General features: G+C 36.9%; 1 protein-coding gene across 7 annotated transcripts in view; it reads left to right on the forward strand.

Annotated features, from left to right (window-relative positions):
* Window positions 1-21,545, forward strand: part of LOC113231982 — a 141,758-nt gene that overhangs the window by 33,240 nt on the left and 86,973 nt on the right. Inside the window, exon 1 of one of the 7 annotated variants that reach the window (XM_026466594.1) lies at window positions 1,793-2,111. The exons of the other annotated variants lie outside the window; for them this stretch is intronic. Coding sequence (XP_026322379.1) covers window positions 2,055-2,111 — 57 coding nt within the window. The 5' untranslated portion in view covers window positions 1,793-2,054. Of the gene's footprint in view, window positions 1-1,792; window positions 2,112-21,545 lie in introns of those variants that run through there. 7 annotated transcript variants of the gene reach the window in all.

A 21,545-nucleotide genomic window follows, 5' to 3' on the forward strand; every position in this document is an offset into this window, starting at 1 on the left:
AAAATTTGACAAGCGCCCGATGACGACTGAAGGGGCAGGAGGCTTAGACCTCTAGGCAATTGGTAAATTTTAGGATAAATGTGAATTTAATAACTATCTGGACTTCAGTTTAAAACCAAAATTTTGCAGGTTCTCCGTAGTGCTTAAAGAGAAATGTCTCCATATTAAAATTATATGCAAAGTCAGATATTTCGTTCTTAAATATCTCGTTTTGTACTTCTATTTTAGTCTGTTTTCAAGATTTTTATATAATCGGATGAAGTACATTATAGAGTGTAACAAATTATCACATCCATTTAGCCTACAGCTGCAATATGGCCAAGAAACTCAACTCATATGCAGATCGTTTAAACCCTTTTGGGTTTATTACACTTGAAACAAGTCGCAGTATGCACGGCTTAGTTTTTTTGAAGAAATTAGTCACTGGGGTTTTTAATTGTCCCATTGAAATCATAATAGGAATTTGTTTTGCATTCAAAAACATCGTACTAATCTCAGAGTGCGCTGTCCCATCTCTCGGATGTATACACTTTATATGCAATGTTACAATTCAGCGGATTCGGCAACTATGTCAGTGAACTTACTTAAAAGACTTGTATTGCACTAATAGTTATAGATTCTCTTTTCTCTCATAATAAGTTTTTTTTTTATAGAATGTTAACATTATGTAAAAAAAAAACAGGTTATTGGGCATGCGGTGTTCTCCTCTAAGTAATGGGTCAATTGTATTTATGTTTTGAATAATTATGTTATTGGAATGTATATTGTACTCATTGTTGGAGAACCAAATAAATAAATAAATAAATCCTTTAGTGTATGTAAACCATTGAATTTTATCTAACAAAACAGTTTTCACGCTTTTCCTCCGGTCACTCGCTTTAACGCTATACATAGCTCTATATAGTAAGTGTTATGCAATCAAAAAAGTAATATTAACAATTGTCTATTCCAATGCGACTTATGACTTCCGTCAGAATGTCAACAATGCAAAAAGAACTTGATTCTTTTTCTTACCCGCTTTCCTGTAAGGGTTCACATGGTTTTCTGCTTGTACTTGTCGGCCATTACGAGATAAATATAATAATGAAGTCGGTCGCCGAGCGAGTTTACAATACGTTGTTTAGAAAAAGTGTGAGAACGCATTCATATTATTATCTACTCGTTTCAATTTCTACCGGTTGTTACGTAAAATGAAATCTTCTACGATTAATTAGCGTACATATTCTAGAAATTTTAATGTTATATACGCCATGATAAAACATTTTCCCCTCGACGCAGAATCGCATGAACTCGTGAATATTTAACTACCTTTTTAAATTGTTGCGCAGCTGTGTACATGTTATAGTGAGTATCACAGAACATTTTACCTACTAAAGATGGAAAACAAGAGTAAAACAAAGTATGCATGCTATTGCTGGTAGCAGAATTGATCGAACAACGTCTTTGTTAGCCTAGACCTAGTCTAGGTAAAGCAAATAAACACGTAACATGGTTGTTTGTAGGTTTATATTTCTTTGTGCACTGAATTTAAGTCGAGTGCCCTTCAAATCGGCGCGTAATAGCAAGCCATACACCAAAAGCGCCGGCGTAGGAAGTGTCAAAATTGTCTAGTCGCGAGACACATGCGCAGTGGAGTCGCGATCAATGCACTCGGGGTTGCGCGCGCCACCCTTTGCAGCCGTCTCGGTATTACGCAGTTCACAAAAACACCATCGCAAACCTGGCTCACTCGTCGGATCGCCCTTGAACGACAAAAAACCATCAGTGTTTACCTGTTAGTGCCGAAACGAACGCGAGTGCTAGACAGATTGAGTTAGTTAGATCCACCGCCCACACTCCGCCAGTGGGTCTCGCGGTGTTGCATTCACGCACTCAGTATAGCGTGACTCATTGGATTATCAAGAAAATTTCGATCGTAACATTCGATTGAATAGTGTTTTCGGTGGGTGCAGGCGTGGTGTTAGTGGTCGGGCGAATGCCGGTGAGCCGGCCGCGTCTGGTATTCATGAGGCCGCGTCTGGCCGCCGAGTGAGGCACGGCTGCAGGCTGCAGGCATGGACGACGGTACCCACATCTTCTATGACGACGACGCTGAGGCTCAGTGCGAAATGGTACGTGTCTGCTGACAGCCTGAGTTTTCTGTTACTTGACTATTGATAAAAGTTTCTTACTTTTAGTTACACAAGCAAATAATCTCAATGTTACACATAAATGTGTTGGTTTACCTTGAACATCAGAAACCCAAATAGTTATATAACGTCAAAAATAAATAATTGGCACAAAATGGACGGTTTGAATGGTGCAATAAGTATGGCAATGTTCACCTCTTCGCAAGTAGGCTCCTCGCAATTTATTTTTATTTTATTTGCAGTAAACGTTTTGAAATACTATTTTATTTCTAGACAATCTAGTGTTAAATGTCTTTGTTGCTACACAAATGATTATCATAATTACTATGTATTTACCTACCTGAAAAACATGATTATATTGCCTTGGTTTCATTAGGTAGGTGTTGTAGTACAATAACAGGTTTGTACATATTAAATAAGAGAAATTATGTACTACATATTTTTAATGTAGAAAAGACTGTCTTTAAATCGTCTACTGTAGAATAATAATTATAATAATAAGAATAATAATCTTTTAGGCCTTGGAAGAGACGAAAGAGTCCAAAATAATTATAATAATAGAAAGCTAGAAAAGAACATCAAGAGCCGTGCCCGTGGGTTTCATGCAAGGAGGAAGCAACAACGTTCCTCCTTTAGTCCCTAGTGTATTCTTTGGCGGAGGTAGCTTATAGCTTTATGGAAACTGAAGATTTAGTATAATGAAAGCACGCATAATAAAACCTCATTAGTGAAAAGATTAGCCTGTCTTCCTCAAAGATCTAGAGTTAATGTTTGTTATATTTGAGACCTTAGTACTAGTAGTTCTCTGGCCAGTTTCCATGAGCTAACGGTCATAACATCGGAATATTTAAGGTTGCTGCGGAAGATGCCAGTGGGCCTAAGGATTGCCACAATTTTGGCACTGACAAATGTCCGGAAGAAGTTGTAATTGAGAACTGAGTGTTGGCTTGTAAGGTGGCAACATTGGTCCAGAGTAGTAGAGTGAGTTACTAAAGATAGTCTTTAGCCAATTTCCGGACTCTTTTTCGAAGGCAACGTTAAGATGAGGGCGTTCTTTGGGATTGCTGGCAGAACGTTTGGTTTTATCTTAGTTCTTCTTAGTTTGGTTTGGTTAACATTGTCGCAGATTGGCTCGTCAGAGCGCTTTGTTACTGCGGAAATGACTTAGATATTTAACCATCCCGAGCTTCTGGCCTCGACTTAGTACGTCAGCTCAACGGAATGTTTTTTACATAATTTCCGTTCTCCGCCTGTTATCCACGGACTTGGCTGTATATACAAACGAACGAAGAAGTTTTAAATCATCAACTATTCACATAGCATCGCCGTCCAATTTCCGATCGTCCAGGTACCACATCATTGAAATTCATTATGATATGGTTGGATGGATGACTAAAGAGAGATCGCCAAGAACTGTTCTAAATATAAAAAAATATGTTCGTATCTGAAAAAGCATTGCCCTATACTTGCAGTAAAGAGGATGTCCAAATATTGCATGTACAATCGACATTGAGAGCAACATTAGTCATGTGAATGCAAAACACACTATTTTCAAATTATAATAATAATAACGTACCAGACAATCACCAATCACCTTATCTGAAACTAGACAAGTTTTTGTGTTATGAGTACCAGAGCAACGGAATTCGTTCCAGGGCGCTCCGTAACCAATTCCAAAAAGTCCATTCCCTTAAATTGATCCTATTGATTATCAACGAGAGGCCACGGTTGAAACCTTTGGTTCACCAAGGTCGTCTTCAGTATTTTAAATTCAGTTTCATAATTCAAAATATATGCAACCTTTTAAAAATTATGATAAAATGAAATATTGACTTGAATATTGAATTACAAACTTTCTAAATAAAAAGAAATCCTCTATTTATCACTTCGCATGTCAAGACACAGTTTGGCCTTCTACAGATACCGATGAATGTAGATAAAACGTCAAGCCTTATGAATTTTATCTGCTTAGTCGCAAAAATTATACGGGTTTAGTAGCTTCTTTTTTAATTAGACTAGTCTAAGTATTAATTAATTTACGTAGTGTATTATGCAGAATTTATGAAATTCTTACAAAATAATTACACGGCTACTAACTTGCTTACTTTAAATTCTAATGACTGGGGTTCCACAAGGAGGTATGCTGGGTACACAGTTGTTCAATGTTCATGAGCCAAGGAGAGGTACTGAGACCGGTTTTATTCTATTTGTACAAAAGTTGGAAAAGTATTATAGTATCAAGAAAGAAAGCTAAAGCCTCAATCTTGACATATTTTAGAAATATTCTTAAAATACAGTTTGTTACATCTGATTGTCACTTGTTTTTACATTGTGGCGTCATTTTAGAAATTGGTTGTCTACATCACCATGGATTTATATCTATGGATTTACCTCGTGAAAATTTTCGTAGTATGATTTTCTACGACATTAAGTGTAATTTAACAGCTCAGCGGAGCTTCGCTCGGTTTCAAACTGCTTTTGGCGATGAAGCACCATGCAAGACGACTATTTATAGCTGGTTTGCAGAATTCAAACGCGGTCGTGTGAATCTCAGTGACGAATTACATGATGGTCACCCGTGAACAACAAAAACATCGATACTGTGCGCCGTATGATCAAAACAGACAGGCATGTGACATACCACGAGATTCGGGCATCTAAAGGAATAGGCATGAGTCAATACTACACAATCAATACTACACAAACATTTGGGTGTAAAAAAGCTGTGCTCTCGGTGGATCCCACACAATTTGACTGAGGCTCAAAAAACGGATCGCGTCATTTAGTGCAATGCCATGCTTACCACAGATTACAGATTCAACGAAGGGTCGCCAAATTTGGTGTGAGACGTAGTAACAGGTTACGTAACATGGATTTATAGTTACGATCCCAAAACAAAGCAGCAATCGAGCATATGGGTCTTTCGAGATGAGCCGAAACCAACCAAAGTGGCGAGCGTGCAAAGTGCCTTTAAGCGGATGATTGCTTTTTAATAAAACTGGACACGTGGCTAGTGTTGCTTTGGAAAATCGTTGTACCGTGAATAGTGATTGGTACACGACCATTTGTTTGCCGGAAGTTATTGACAAACTCCGTAAAAACAACCGTAAACGCCGTATCATCTTGCACCACGATAACTCCAGTTCTCACACGGCCAGACAGACAAATGAATTTTTGAAGGTGAACAACGTTGACCTTATGAGCCATCCAGTGTACAGTCCCGACTTGGCACCTTGTGACTTTTATTTGTTTCCAAAGATTAAAAACCAGTTACGTGGTTAACGATTTTCGTCACCTGAAGAGGCTGTCGAAGAGTATGAAAAATGTGTTTCAGAGCTTGTCATGGAGGAGTGGCATAAATGTTTTCAAAATTGGTTCATTCGTATGAAAAAGTGCAATAACGCTAACGGAGAATATTTGAGAAACACTAAATTCATTTCTGACCATTTATAATATTTTTTTCTTATTCATTCCGGAAACGTATAGTGCGCCCCACGTACACCTGCTTATAGTTTAACGATTAAGATTGACTTATGTACTTCCTTTCCCGTATTGCTGATTACTATCTCCATCAGCTCATATACGTCTCACGTTTTGAGCACACCTTTTTCTAAGAAGTGAGTTTTAGGCAATAGTCCTCTGGGTGGCACAATGCTAGTTGAGGATTTAACGTGTTCATGTACTGCTGTTTATTTATTTAAGTGATTAGAGTAGTTCTTTAAACAGGAGTCCGTCATGGAGTGAATCTTTTTTAATGTCAGAGAATTTGTTGTCGTTGACGGCGACTTCCCATTTTACATCTTCCGGCGGTGGCCCTGGCTACGCGACGTTGCTACTACACATCGGCAAGTACTTTGGTGTCTATCTTTCGTGGTGAGGCTTCCACCACAACACACGATGCCTCTAAGGAAACGATGCGATTACCACCAAGGATTACAATTTCAACCTAAAAACGCAACTCACTTTTACCCACACCAGTCTTAGGAATGCAATTAAATTAAATTTATCTTGACTTCAATAATTATTTAACAAACTTATATGAGAAACAAAGGGCGGCGTTGATGTGAGACCTGCATGTTAACCGAACGTCCGTAGGTGCTTTGAACTGTATACTGGATAACCTCCATACCCAAAAGACACAAAGACTGTTGACATTTGTTGAACCAACTATCCAGCAGCGCCGTTCAGACATGTAAGCTATAGTTTAGGTTACAATGAAGTATACAATAATAAATAAATAATAATAAATAACGCACACACTCAACATAGCCCCGCACTAGGAAAACCCTGTGTCGCGGGTGCCATGGGCACACACATAGACAACCACAAATAGGCCATACAACTGTTTCTCCCGGCCCGGGAATCGAACCTGGGACCTCTGCGTGGCAGTCCGGCATGGTAACCGTTAGGCCACGGAGGCAGTTAAACAATATATATGATATACATGATATATATGATATATGTATATATGATAGACATTATATATATGATATTGTTAAAAATTTCTAAATAAATAAAGAATTTAAATAAAAGTTAGCAATAGGTAAAGAGGAGTTCATCATTGTTACGTCAGAACAACTTTTTTTCACCACAACAAAACATATTTCAAAGAATAATCATTTTTCTTCATTAAACTTTCTAATTGGTGTCTTATGTCATTGATTATTAATTTCATCAGCAATAACGACACGAACTGTTTTGTTCATATAGAAACAACAGTGATAAATCACAGACGCAGATGGTAGATATATATCTTGATCTATAAAGGGGTAAAAACTATTTGCGAGAGAAAGTAGACAATAGGTAGCGCAAGGTGAAAATTAATCTTCATCATGTCAGGTCATTTAAGACTGCACCCACTCTGACAGTAATTACAATGGTACAGTCGGCGCTAAAATGGCTAAAACTAACCAGAAATATTTAGAAATTTTGTCTACCCGTTGTTCGTCTCATTTAAAAGTTAGGCTCTTTTCACTAAATTAATTGCTAATTATCTCTATTCAGCGACGTAAATTTTAGTTCCTGAAAACGTTCCTTTATCTGATCTGAGTAAACAATTTTATCTAGGCTTCTAAGCTTTCCCTTGCCTCTCTATACTTTGATCTTAAAAAACGATGGTGTTTTATTAGATGCCGAAAAATGTTTCAGTTCTCTTGTCTTTAATAAGCACAAGTCATCGGCGATGAAGAGATCATATCTTGAACCTTTACAACTGGTTAGACACGTTGCATCGCTTAGGTCCTTCTATCGGATGTACCATGGCGAGTGCTCTGAAGAACTGTTCAACCTTATCCCGCCATCCTCTTTCCTGCACCGAAGCACGCGTGCTGACCTCCGTAGTCACCGCTTCACAAGCCGTATTCCATCGCGAAATAAAAACGTTTGGAGGTACCTTCCTCTGTTGCACAGTCTGTTGACTAATGGAACTCCTTTCCAGGCCAGGCATTCTCACCGTCTCACTATATGGGGTCTTTTGAGGTGTGATGAGGCATCTAGTAGGGATGCAGGGTGGAGGTAACTAGGGCAGTGATTGTATCAACACTGCAGTAGGTTCCGTCAGGTTTGGATTCCACTTTGCATTTTATCTTATTGCATCAGGTGGTAAGGAGTCATCTGCCTGTCACGTATATATATCGTCACTGGAAAGGCGAAAGAACTAAATCGCATTTTGGCCTTTTGAAGATCAGTAATTTCGCATTTCCACGATATAAAAAAAGGAAATATTTTTACAAAAGTTAATCTTTCTGTCAAGGAATATAACGCTAATAATTGATAAGAATTCTAAAGGAAATGGGAAGCAATTTGTTGGTAGATAATAAAGGCATAATACAGACTTGAAGTATTGAGAGCTAGATTAGGTCTAGCGCTAGATTAAATGGATAAAATTGGGTCCTCGCGATAAAATGTTGGCATCGTTCCCACTTCATATGGCTATGTTATTACATTAGGCCAAGCCAGTCATTAGGTCGCCGAGTCTATCCATAAACATTTTTATAGAAAGAAAGGGCACTTCACAACCTTAACTTTGCAAGGTTGAATTAGAATTCGGAGCCGAGGTTTGGTACTTATAGCCTTTTTGCCAGCCAGCCCTTTTGTCGATATTTTGGAGGTGGAATGATGTTAATGTATCCAACATATGCAGCATCTCACACTCAGGTCCGACTCCATGTTAAAAAGGTCATGCCGTCTCAGCGTTTACCATAAGCTATATATGCCACAGAGCACGAGAGTATGTGTACTTATGTGTAGTATTTCGCTTTAATCTTTGATGCAACTTTAATTTAAGAAGTTAAAGACTGGTATTGTCAAAAATGTTAAGCGTTCTTCACGTGTACATAAAATTGATCAATCTGTGTCTGTTCATATTTTGATCAGGTCGTCTGTTCAGATAAATTTAATACTAGCTATACATACCTATTTTGAGTTTATATGCGTTATTATAGTATATAATTCAGGTAAAGTAATGCATATTATGTACGGTAAAATGTAAGAGCCACAATATCTTTATGCCTGTTTGGTTTAACGGCGAACCAATTTTCGAATGTAACTTTTTTGTTTATTGCACAGAATTTTGTTGCTCTTACTTCTCACTACATACATAATAAGGTAGAAATATAAATAATTAGACCTGATTGCGTTACCGCTAAAGAATCATATCACGGGAATCTTCAACTATTATTGGTCGGTTTTTTTTTTTGTGTGATAGCATCTACGTAACGTCAGGAACGAGCAACCACACCTTGTTACCTCAGTTATAATTGCAGCGGCTAAAGGCAATTTGAACGCACTCTAAAGAACAATATCTTTTTTACCCGACCTTAAAAAAGATCTCATGGCAATTTTATGAATGCCGAATTCAATCGACCGGTCAGTCACTGAATGGTAGTTACTTATTGTAATTAACGTATCTATTGTCTGTATAAAATTCTCAAGTCTTTCAACGCTTTAGAGATCAATTAATTCACTTCAAAGACTTTCCTTTTTGTGATTCTTTTTATTCTTTCATCGTTCTTTTAAAGAAAAACATTAATTAGTGGCCTTTATTCATTACCTATTGAAAATTATCGAATTTTTAGGTTTTCGCGATCTAAAGATATAAATAACTGGAATTAGGTGTTTCAAACAAACCAATTGTATGAAAAAATCTAATTCCAATTTATTACTAGGTGTTTCATAGCTTAGTTCATGGTTGTATTCTTTGCTGCTGTGTGTGTGGACAATAAGCCCAATCAGCCATCTTGTTTATAATGATCCTCATCATAGGAAATATTTGGCTTGATTAAGTCGGAGCTCTGTCTTCTTATCCCTTATTATTGTTTTGGTTGGTGTTTTATGACCTACCTTAAGTACAACCTACGTTTTTGTTCCTGAAAGTCTTTCTCAAATTTTTTCTACTCTTTAAACCAGTGGTTGCGCTGTCGAGATATCCTAATTCCATCCCGCGGTTTTGAAGCCTTACAGCCTGGTATACCTGGGTGAATTTCCTTGATATCCAATTCACATTCGTATGAAGAGCTTTTTACGATAACAAGTGTCGGGACGAACAAGTCGTGCATCTGGTGGTAATCGATACGCCTTTTTTTTACGGGGGGAATCTTTATGGATACCCCTGAGCCCAGGGAGACTCAGGGGTTATGTGGGGACTCTCCCTCCAGACTGGAGGGCCTACTCCACTAAACCCCCCCCGGGTTTACCTCCCGCCGTTCGGTCGGTGTACATTCACCACGACGCCGTCCGGCCGCCCTGGCTTGCGCCAGGGCTCCCGCGCCAACGGAGGGGCAGGTCAGTTGTCCTCCGACCCGCCCCCCAGACGAGTGAGGCCGTGCAATGCAAGCTCCGGGGTCCCTGCCCAGAGCCCGCTGGCCTCACTAGGGGATCAGGCGAGCAGCGAACTGCCTTCGCCTTCTCCCCGTAAGTACGTCTGCGCCGAAGCGGATGCGCGTCTGCCGCGTCCTCGCGCACCCGCTCCGCGGCCTCCTTTTGCGACATAACCTTCCGCAAAAGGAGGCCACCGCCTCCCAGGACTCTTCGCTACCGAGCATGGCGGCAACCACGCCCGGCAGCGAGAGACCATCGATACGCCTGCCCATATTCTTTGCAGTTTGGTGGTAGAACTTTCCAGGACGTACTCTTTCACAAGGAGCTCTACTGCCACTAAAAAGATTACTGGGAGTGTTCCCATTATGGATCGCCCAAGAGCGGTTTTAATTAATCATCATCATATTCAATAGTAATTGTTTTGTTGTAATTCAATTAGTAATTCAATAGTAATTGTAATTTACCTACGACACTTATTATTTAAATTTATCTCTATGTATGCTTATTCATCTCTATCTCTATATATCTTTGGAATAAGAGATGTCCAAAATGCAAATGTCCAAAGTCCAAAGTGTCGAGTTTGATGTGTTTTGAGCGGATTTATTCTTGCACTAAATTGATGTGTATCACGTACGTACTCCAAAAGAGTACTACATTTGCGCATCTTCACACTTAATCCAGTTTTTTATCTAAATTCTAGAACATAATAATTTTATCGAATGTTTTGAATTGATATTAATTAACAAGTGAGGCAATTAACGTCAATATAAAGCTCGTATGTAAGTACATAATAGCTCCAATACCGTTGAGACTGCACACAGGTTGTCTACTTCTAGAGCAGACATAGAATATGATCCTCATGTGAAACAATATTTATTACATTCCTGCGAATTGGGACCATAGTGTTCCATATAAATTTAAATGGAGTTTACCTACAAAAGAGAGTAAAAATCGATATTGTTGCTTTCAAGAAAAGTGGCCCAAACCAAAATGCATATACAATCATTTTTTACTTTATCATCATCAGTGACACTTATTTACCTACAATTCGGTGGCTCGCAAGCGTGGAATGCGTTTTAGTATCAGAAAAATTCACCGCAACACCGGTATTGATGTAAATGTTATTTATTACATGAACAGATAAAAATTTGTTTTAATATTTTTTTACCGAAACCATCGTACGATCGTTTAAGTTTAAATTTGACACTTCTAGGATATGAAACTATTTTTCCGGATTTAATCGCGTATATTTGTTCTTTCAAACAAACCGACGTTTCGGGCCCTTTACAGGTCCCATGGTCACGGTTGACTGAGGTGGTACAGTCTTCAACCAGTTATGTCTATTATTTATGCAAACCACCCTATTTTTTCACTATAGTTACAATAGTTATTAATTAAATACCTTATTTTTAATTTTACAAAGAAAACATTCCAATTTACGCTACATTAAATTTTACAAATTATTTTATTGAATGAATTTTTATTAAATTACGAAACGTCGGTTTGTTTGAAAAAACATATATACGCGATTTAAATCCGGAAAAATAGTTTCATTTCCTATGTGTAACAATCGCGAAAACCTAAGAACTCGATTTGACACTTCTAGTTGTTTACAGTACTGAGATCATGTTGTCATATCAACATCAACAAACCTTTAATACTTAGAGTGACCCAAAATCTTTAAATTTAAAAGACAAAAATCGTAACATGTCGTACCTTTCCGGGACTTAAAAGAATTAAATGTATTAAGAAGGCGGCACTTCCATATTTCGATATCGATTCACGGAAAAGCTGAAGTTTAAATATAAAACCATTGGAATGCAGAATGTGCAACTACATGTATTCAGAATGTGCCAAATTTTATTGTGAACAAAGCACCGGATATTTTATAAGATAATCACGTAACAACTTTCAACCGATATAATGTACTTTCGTCTTCTTTGCTTGCTCAGGCGTGCCTGTCTGAGTATCTTTTAAACCATCTTTCAGATATATGTTTGTTGGGATAGTACCTACCTAAATCAAAAATACCTGTATTTCATTAGTAAGCAAATTACCATTGAAATTATCACACTTACTTACTCGCATAATCGATCTGAACTGTACCTATGCTCCTAGATGCCTTCTATAAAAACGTAATCATGCAATGGCACAGTGCAGTACACAAGCACCACTCACTATATCTGTTGGATGCTTTAGGCCACCTCTTTCCCACAGCCTGTCTGCTGGTTTGACTTTTTGCCTACATTGTTATTGTATCATCTATTTATAAGTACATAAACTCTGTATAGATAGGAACTTGTTATGGTCTATAAAATTAATAGTGTGGGATCTTTATAGCCCATATAAATAAACAGCTCCCAACTCCGGTATTAAGTTAGTGTCGGATGAGGTACCGTATTACTAATTCTTAATGTTACCATCTAAAGTGTACAACAATCAATAAAACCTAAGAAGTCGATAAATCTTACTTATCTTTGATTACTCATCACTTGAGAATGGAAACAAATTTTCGATTATTAACAAATGACACTCAGCACTTCAAATACAGCTCAAAATTTTTTTTAACACAAGTGACGAGATGAACAAGTCATGCGCCTGGTGAACAGCGACACACCTGTCCGTAGCAGTTAGCTTTAAATCACAAAGATCTTTGGCAGAAATTGGTAAGGTGTCAGTACTTCCCTGGACGAACTCTTTCACAAGGAGCTCTACTGCTACTAAATAGACTAAATAAACAATGTCTATCGATCCTACATTTCACGTACGGAGTTCTTGTTTACTACTATCTCTTCCTCTTAACTTCCAATGAATATTATAGAAAGCAATTTCGGAAGAGCATCAGAAAATGTGCAAAAGCGTCTTTCAATACTTTACGACAATTGGTGCCTGCTTGCCAAGTGACGCACGCAATTACAAAAAAAAGCCTATTGTTTGGCTCACCAAATATGTTTAGATTGATTTCTCTAATTTAATTTAATGATCTAAGCGTGGGATAATCGAGATTAATATGGTGATAGCCCAGTTAATACCTAGCCATAAAAATTTACTAGCCACTTTTATGAGGTTGAGAGAAGTCCCGCAAGTGTGTTCTACACAAACGAAGTTTGATCCAATTACTTTATTAATTATTAATTACAATCCTACTTAATTAAATTTAATGACATTCAGTCCACACAATCTAGAAACTATATTTCGTGGCTTATCACTTTCCCGTTCAAATATTTTTTTTCGTAAATTTCTACACAAAAAATTAGGACCAACTGCGATTTTATTTTTTAAATGGAACTTTTACTTAACATTTGTTACAATTTAGATTAAGTAATCTAAATACAAAAGATTGCGCAATGTAATAAATTTCGAAAAGAAAATGGAACTATTTTTCCGGATTTAAATCGCGTATATTTGTTTTTTCAAACAAACCAACGTTTCGGGTCCTTTACAGGTAAATCCGGAAAAATAGTTTAATTTCCCTTGTGTAACAATCGCGAAAACCTAAGAACTCGATAAATTTCAAAAAGGTTCTCTTTCTGGGGTTCTTTTTACTGCTATGAATGACCTACAGACTTGAGTTTCGATCGGGACTACAGTTAATATTTTTTTATTTATTTATTTAGTTCATACGAAAGGCATACAAGAAAACAATACAATTTCTTGCCAAACTGCGAATGCAGTTTGTTGGCGAGGTTACACTGACAATCACAAAACTTTAGCTAGTTGACATTTATCGAAACCTTTGTAGACTTTAACTAAATTTATATGCTTTCAATAAGTATCAATTTTATTTTTTTCTTCAAAGTGAATTTAGTAAACAATTCTCTGCTTCTCAAAAAATCTTTTGTTAAATATAATTGGCAAGAAACGTCTATTTGTTCTTTTATCATAGTCGTTGTTTACTTTTGGACATACAACAAACAATATTTAAGTAGCAGTAGAGCTCCTTGTGAAAGAGTTCGTCCAGGGAAGTACTGCCACCTTATCTATTTCTGCCGCTAAGCAGTAATGTCAGCATTACTGTGTTCCGGTTTTGAAAGGTAAGGGTGCTGGTGAAATTAGTACAGGCACATGGGACTTGTCTCATGGTGACGGGCGCAGTGCGCCTCGGATCTTTGCGATTTAAAACTCTGCAACTGTTATGGACAGGCGTGTAGCTTACCATCAGGCGTACGACTTGTTCGTCCCACCACTTGAAAATAATAAAAAAAGAATATTTTGTTGCTTGCCTAGTATTACATTAATTTAAAATTCAGTTTTATAATACTTTTTAGCCGCCAAATAGTCCACTTTTGCAATTACAGGAAGTGTTTTTACAGTAGGTAAATAGTTTCTGGATGCATGCCGCGTCCGATCGACTAGTCTGGAAATCTTCTGGCTGATCGACGTCTTCTGGCTGATATGATGATGATGAAATAGCTAATTTAGATCATAGTCTCCCTTACAACTATACTTGGTTTGAAATCTTAAAACCAAGTTTAATCTTATTTGTAGGATTTTTACGTTGATGAGGTACGATTCAAAGGCTCGGCTATAACAACTCAGCCCGTAACTCAGCAAAGAATCAACCAATGCGTACACTATACTATACATACTAAACACGAGTTTGTTATATAGTTCCCCGACAGTCCAGTCTTATTTTTCTTTCTGTATTCAAGCGTTGCATCAATAATAACAAATAAACAGTTCCTCACAAAAATCGAAAGCTGCACCAGCTATACAAACTCATAAATGTAGATATCTTGACGATGAACTGACGTTTTGTTAATAAAGCATCCTCTAGATCAACTGTAAAGTTAAATTGGGAATGCAGAACAGTTACTACCGGTACCAAGTGACTGTTTTCCATCGGCATTTGCGCGGCAAACTGTCATTGATGTTATAGATTCACGCGTAGTTAACAGACTTGAGTATCTGTGAAGAGACTTGCTTTGTTCTTTTCAAAGCAAGTATAAATGTGGAGCACCCGTTTTGCGTGTGCTTCATATTTATGGCAATTTCTTGTCTATAGCCGCATCTTGCTTTAGAACGCTCCTTGCCGTTTTTTATGATACCCAGTGAAGGGACGAACACGTCGTGCGCGTAATACCCCAATAAGCGATTCGCCTGTCCGTAATTGTTGCAGCGCCGATCAGATTTTTAAATCGCAAAAATTTGAGTAAGGGTGCTGGTGAAATTACAGGCACAAGGGACTTGTCAACTAATGTCTCAGGGTGACGGGCGCAGTGGCAGTTTCCCTCAGATTTTTGTGATTCAAAGCTCTGAGCGACACTATAATTATTATGGGCAAGCGTGTCGTGTGTTGTTCCTCACATTACTTGACATCATTAAAAAAAAGCTTTAATTTAAATAATAAAAGTATTTTGTTGTTGGCTAGTTAGCGGCTCAAATAAACACAAAATGGTAATAAAATTGAACTAACAAAGAATAATTTTAATTTACATGGGTAATTTTCAGGTTAGTTTTCTCTACCTAATTTCGGTGGCAATTTTTATTATTTCAAGTCATTATTGTGAAATATTAAATAGTATTTCAGGATTCTACACTTGAATATTAAATATACTTCATGATAATATTATAGAATATTCAAATACTAACAAATTGCCACCAAAATTAGGTAGAGATAACTAACCTGTAATTACCCACATGAAAGATATTTAAGGAAGTGCATATTGAGCCTACTTTATTGTAAATAATGTCAAATAAGCTGACACATAAAAAGGTTCCAGAAAACCTCTCTCAATCACGCAGTAATAATGCTGGTATGAACGCGTTTATGCACGTAAGTATAATGGCGGCGCTATTCAATTTTTTTCACGAGTTTTGTGTTGATAACTAATTTTTTTAAGAGTTGTAGTAAAGGTACAACTTTTTCTATTCAGAAATTCATTAATTTATCGAAATTAATTTACGCTTATTTCAAAAGCAGAACCCAAAAATTTTTAATATAACTACTACTGGATACTTCGGGAAAGAAAAGGTGCAAAAATCAGTTCTAATAAAGTTCTAAAAACTTGCAAAGATTGTTTTTCGTATATGCAAAGGTTTGTTATTTGTCAAGTGAATGCTTTTTTACCTTTAATATCAATATCGAAAAGATATGAACTAATAATTGTAACTTTATCATTGAAACGTTATTTTTTCCCATATATATATATTTTTTAACCTTAAAAGTTTGCTTGTCGGTTTTTTTGATTTCCATGGGATCCCCTCATCAAATTCTGACTTATTGATAATGGGACTACCACCAGAATGTACCCTTTCAAACAAAAAAGAATTTTCAAAATCGGTCCACAATTGACGGAGAAATCGGAAAATATACATAAAACATACATACAGTCGAACGTATAACCTCCTACTTTTTTTTGAAGTCGGTTAAAAAGTTTATAATTTTTTGGTTTTCACTGATTTTGGAAATTCGGTTGGTTGTTGGTTCAACCACCAACCGGCATAAAATTTATATTTTTCTCTAGCGTACTAATTCTGTTCTATGTGCATTTTTGTGAACGTCTGTTTCTGCTTGTATTTGTGCTGTACAACCATTTCATCTGTCTATTTTAAAGATAGTATCTTATAACCCCTCTTAATATTTATGAACCTACCAGTCTGACATCTCAAATAAACAAATGTGTACCATATGATTGCCTAATCTCCGTGAAATTGTCTGTAGTTCTCATGCACATGCGAGCCGTGACGGAGCTTTTAGTTTGATGATAATGAAAAGTCATTATGGGTAATCCATTCGCCTTTGTTTGCGTTTATGATGCACGCTTGCTTTGTGGATGGAAGTGTGAGGAGAGCCGCTCTGGATGAATAGTGCAACGGGTTAAAACACACAAACTGTCATTTTTGCAGGGTTTAAAAATTATCAATACATTTTCTTTGATAATTTATGATAATTATTTTATATGTATCCAATAATTACCCGTGCTGATTCGTAGTTTTGTCTTTTTAATTTCTGATTAAAAATGACAAACAGGGAAAAGAATCGTGACGAAAACGATTTGAATTGTGACTTTTTTGAGATTAATTGACATTTGATACATTTGAATACGTCTCTGATACATTTTATTGTTCTAATTATTTTTATAAATAGTAAGGAAATCATCAAGTTATATTTGTTAAGATAAATGTATTATAAAATTATTTAATATATTATTAACGAATAATGCTTTTTTAAACATATTTTTAATGATATGTAAATGACACAAGATAAGTTTTAACAAAGTTTGCGTATAAAGATTGTAAACTTAAAAAAAGTTTGTAAAAAATAAAAAAATAAAATTGCAAGTACATCGAATTGTTAAGGCGAGTCAGTGGAGAAGAAGTGGGAAAAACTGTTTCGCTACATCAAATGGATTAGGTATATACTATTAACTAAAGGTCTTACAAAAACTATACATTTAGGATATTGTCTAAAGAATGTGCTAATTGGTTACACGATAGGATATACTTTACTCGATCATATAAAATCCTGACAAAAGGCTAAAATAGAAGTTTAAAACATACCTATTATTTAAGAATAAAATATCTAACACATAGTTTTTATATGGCGATATTTCTCTTCAAGAACTACAGAGAACCTGCTAAATTTTGGTTTTTAACTAAAGCCGTATTAGTTATTAAATTTACATTTGGCCCAAAGTTTGAAAATTACCCAGCTGTTTAACGACACGCTGCGTCGCCCGCTGCCCCGTTAGTCGTTAGAGCCCTTGCCGACGTCGGATATGTGTAAAATTTTCTTCTTCTGTTATTATTTTATTCATATTTAAACTTCACCTTACCTCCTAAAGTCTAGGCTTGCTTTGAAATACATCACCTTAAGATTAGAAACAACATTCACATAAACATTAAGAGTGCTAAGATTGTGTAAAGTATAATTTTTAGTAGCAGTAGAGCTCCTTGTGAAAGAGTTCGTCCAGGGAATTACTGCCATCTTACCTATTTCTGCCGCCAAGCGTAATGTGAGCACTACTGCGTTCCGGTTTAGAAGGGTACGGGTGCTGGTGAAACTGTAAACTTTTCAACTAATGTCTCAGGGTGACGGGCGCAGTGTCAGTGCCCTGAGCGGCACTGCAACTGTTATGGATAGGCGCGTCGCTTACCACCAGGCGCATGACTTGTTTAAAATAAATAAATTAAACAAAAACACAAAAAGCCCCCAAGTGTAAAGCCGACTATTTACTACCGTTGAGTAGTTTACAATAATCGATTATTTTATAAACAACTTGTTGCCATTAAAATACCGTCTATTATGTCCACAAAATCTACAATCTCCCTACAGGCGATCCTTTAACGTTCCTGTAATGATAGGGTAAAGGAACCGGTTGGAAGCCCCGTCGGCAGGCAGCAGGCGGATGCCGACGCTGGTTTGTGGTTACGTTTAACGCAAATCGCAGTTAACCGACTTTACGGACACTTATTTAAATCTGCTAGACTTGTGCTATAATTCAGTGTTATTTAGTGTCAGTTACAAACTAAACTTAACACGTTAAATAACTAAATGTAGCTGATGGTAAATGCAAAATTGAAATGTTTTGTGGTTGCCATGACTCTATTGCGCCATATTTTACTTATCACACATAATAATGTGCTAGACAACCACACCAAGTGGCTCACTACCACCACCACAAAAAAATATTGAAAATACGTATTTTTATTTATATTTATATAAACTTAACACAAAAAATCACGAGGAAAAAAAAATTATGTAGTGTATGTATATGTGTATGTGTAGCTTATGCCGATAATTCGGGTTTTTTTTCAAATACGGTAGCACTCCCTGGACAGCATCAATACACCCCAATTGCTTCCGAGGCCCCTACCGTCCTGTAGGACTCTTCAGCGCCCACTGGGGGGTGGTACGGACCACGTTGGGAAACTAAGGTCTATACTATTCAGAAAATAGAGAAAAGAACAAGTTAGAAAAGTTCATTTTGAAAATTAGTCCTTCTTGGATTTGAAGTGTGGACCTCATCATCTAGCGCCCATAGTGCACACCCACTACTACTAATCCAGCGCAGCCATTGGGCCACTGAGGTCGTCAAAACAAGAAGACGATAAAAGTATTTTAGGAAAATGCTTTTGAAGATCGTTTATAAAATTATAACCCTCGGCATCAACAATCAAAAACGTTAAATGGAAGATATCCCTTGTGGTGATGATAAATGAAGTAAGACCACAACCAAATGGTGGGCAAGAAATAGTTACAGAAACATGGAATATTTTAGAGCAAGATGACGAAGACCTGTACCCAGCAATCGGTGGAGTGGGGCCGTCGATAATCATGATGTATCCCGGTTCATTTCCAATTGAATACCTCTTTAACAGTCGCGTATCGCGTATTCATTCAAATCGATTATCGCAACCGAGTAAACATGTCGATAACAAAAATGTTATGGCGGTAGTTTAAAAAATGTACGGCAGCTAATGCCCGCACTCTGTCATTCAGGTATTAGTTGGCGCAATAATGACGTTGGTGAGGGTCACACGGAAAATATTGAAGTAGGTGACTACCTACATTGGCATGGATCCCGAGCTACAGTGGCATAAAAGGTTATTAAAGGGCGGACTTCTGTGCAAAAGAAGCTATCATGCGGTGTTTTCCTTGTGACACTAAAACTCTTGCTCAGGCGTTTCATATTTATGGGAGTGAAATGCCTGGAACACTAGTTGGCAATGTTCCTGCCTAACTGTTAGTAAAAATTATGACAAAGTTCAACATGAGCTGTCCCCTAAACCTTGGATCAGTTAATATCAAATTCCTCCTATTAACGTTAGTTAGTTCCACTCAGAGCTTTAAATCGCAAAGATCTGTCACCCTGAGACACAAGTTGATAAGTCCCATGTGCCTGTAGTTTCACCAGCACCCTTACCTTTCAAAACCGAAATCACCGGTCAAATTCTGAGTAATAAATGTAACCTTGACGTTGGCTGAATCATCGATTGCATCGATAGAGCTATAAAACTTTAAAAAAGAAGAAGAGCTCATATACAACGCATGCGTTACCAAATTTACCAAACATTTGAGAGTAAAAAAATATAAGACATATTTAAATTAGTATGAACAAAAATCAGTTATGACATTGGTGGTGGCTGTATTGGACGGTTGGACACCACTCGAGTGGTGTTTACCCCGATTCAGCTGTGTACACTATCAAATTGGTTAATTGCGGAATATTACGAGAATGAGTGTTCAAGCATGTAAATCAGTTAGAAGATGCATGTACACCTTATATGTAGGTATGCATATAAGTTATGTTTTATCTGTTGAATCGCCATTCTTTACGTCATCAATAATTGGCGACATTAAGTGTGGAATTAATTAGTAAATCTTACCGTAAATCAATGTTTTTCCCCACATCAAACGTGTTCGACGAAATGTTATTCACGCTTTAAAAATACTCTATATTCACTGTGTTGTAAAACTTCATTTACTTTCTCCATTCGCCTGCGGTCTTTTCTTTGCAAACTCGCGAATGCGAAAGGGCTCTGGCAAATTGAATAATCTCTTGCTCACAAATCTAATTTTGTTTGTAAGAAAAAGCTATTACGGTTGACTTGTTTAACAATAGTATCGATTTGTAAACATTTATTATGCCGAAGCACTTTTACTAGCGGCGGGCGGTCGTGAGACACCTACTCTCATTTGCTATATGTTACGGTTGGCTTATTCGCGCTGTGAGGTTCTACCCTAAAAGGCAAATGTGTGTAATTTTAGCAAAGAGAACTTGGTTTCGGTTTCGATATACAAATTGAAACGTGTGTTTACTGAATCGTAAAAGTTAAAACAATAAAATCTGCACAAGAACTTTCAAAGCATCACAATAGGAATAACGAACGTCTGCGGTTTCGTCTCGTACACAGATTTTATGTCTGGCTTACCGTACCGCATAAAATTGCTTTTTATCTTTGTCTTATAGTTCTCGCACGCCCATTTTCGATATCGTAAACAGATAAACGTGCAGATTTGAATATTTCGACAGTATAGAATAATGCTTTAGGTATTTAACCAACGCTGGTAACACTTGTTTAACATGTGTATCGGATATATAGAAGAATCAGGGATGTGAATCAATTACAAATATGAAACACAGCCATATTCTACATTTATAAAGTAAATTTTGTTTTTATGCACCAAGTGATGGGACGAACAAGTCTTGCGCATTGTGGAAAGCTACACGCCTGTCTATAGCAGTTGCAACGCCACTCAGAGCTTTAAATTGCAAAGATCCTCTATTCGTCACGGTTTCAACTCCTTAACCTCTCTATAGTTGCTCACTTTGATTTTCTTCTTTATTTGATTACTCGTATGTTCGTTATTTGTTCAATTGTATTGTATATTGTTTCCTAAACACATAGAACAAATAAATAAAAAAATGAATGTGGGTATGTGGGTATGTGTGGGTCTCTAGGGAGGAGTGTAACAGAAACCTTTAACGGGGACAATAATGATAGAAGCAACTCTCTTGAGGTAAAGTGAGACCCAAAATAGAAGTGTTGACGTATTTCGACCACAGGGAAAATCGGTAATGCGATGTTGAAAATATGATTCCAACTTGCTTTTTGATTGATAATGAAAACAGAAGTTAGTGGTAGTGAACT

The sequence above is a fragment of the Hyposmocoma kahamanoa genome, unplaced genomic scaffold (genome assembly GCF_003589595.1).
Source record: "Hyposmocoma kahamanoa isolate Upper Pololo Valley unplaced genomic scaffold, ASM358959v1 66, whole genome shotgun sequence".
Classification (NCBI taxonomy): Eukaryota; Metazoa; Arthropoda; class Insecta; order Lepidoptera; family Cosmopterigidae; genus Hyposmocoma; species Hyposmocoma kahamanoa.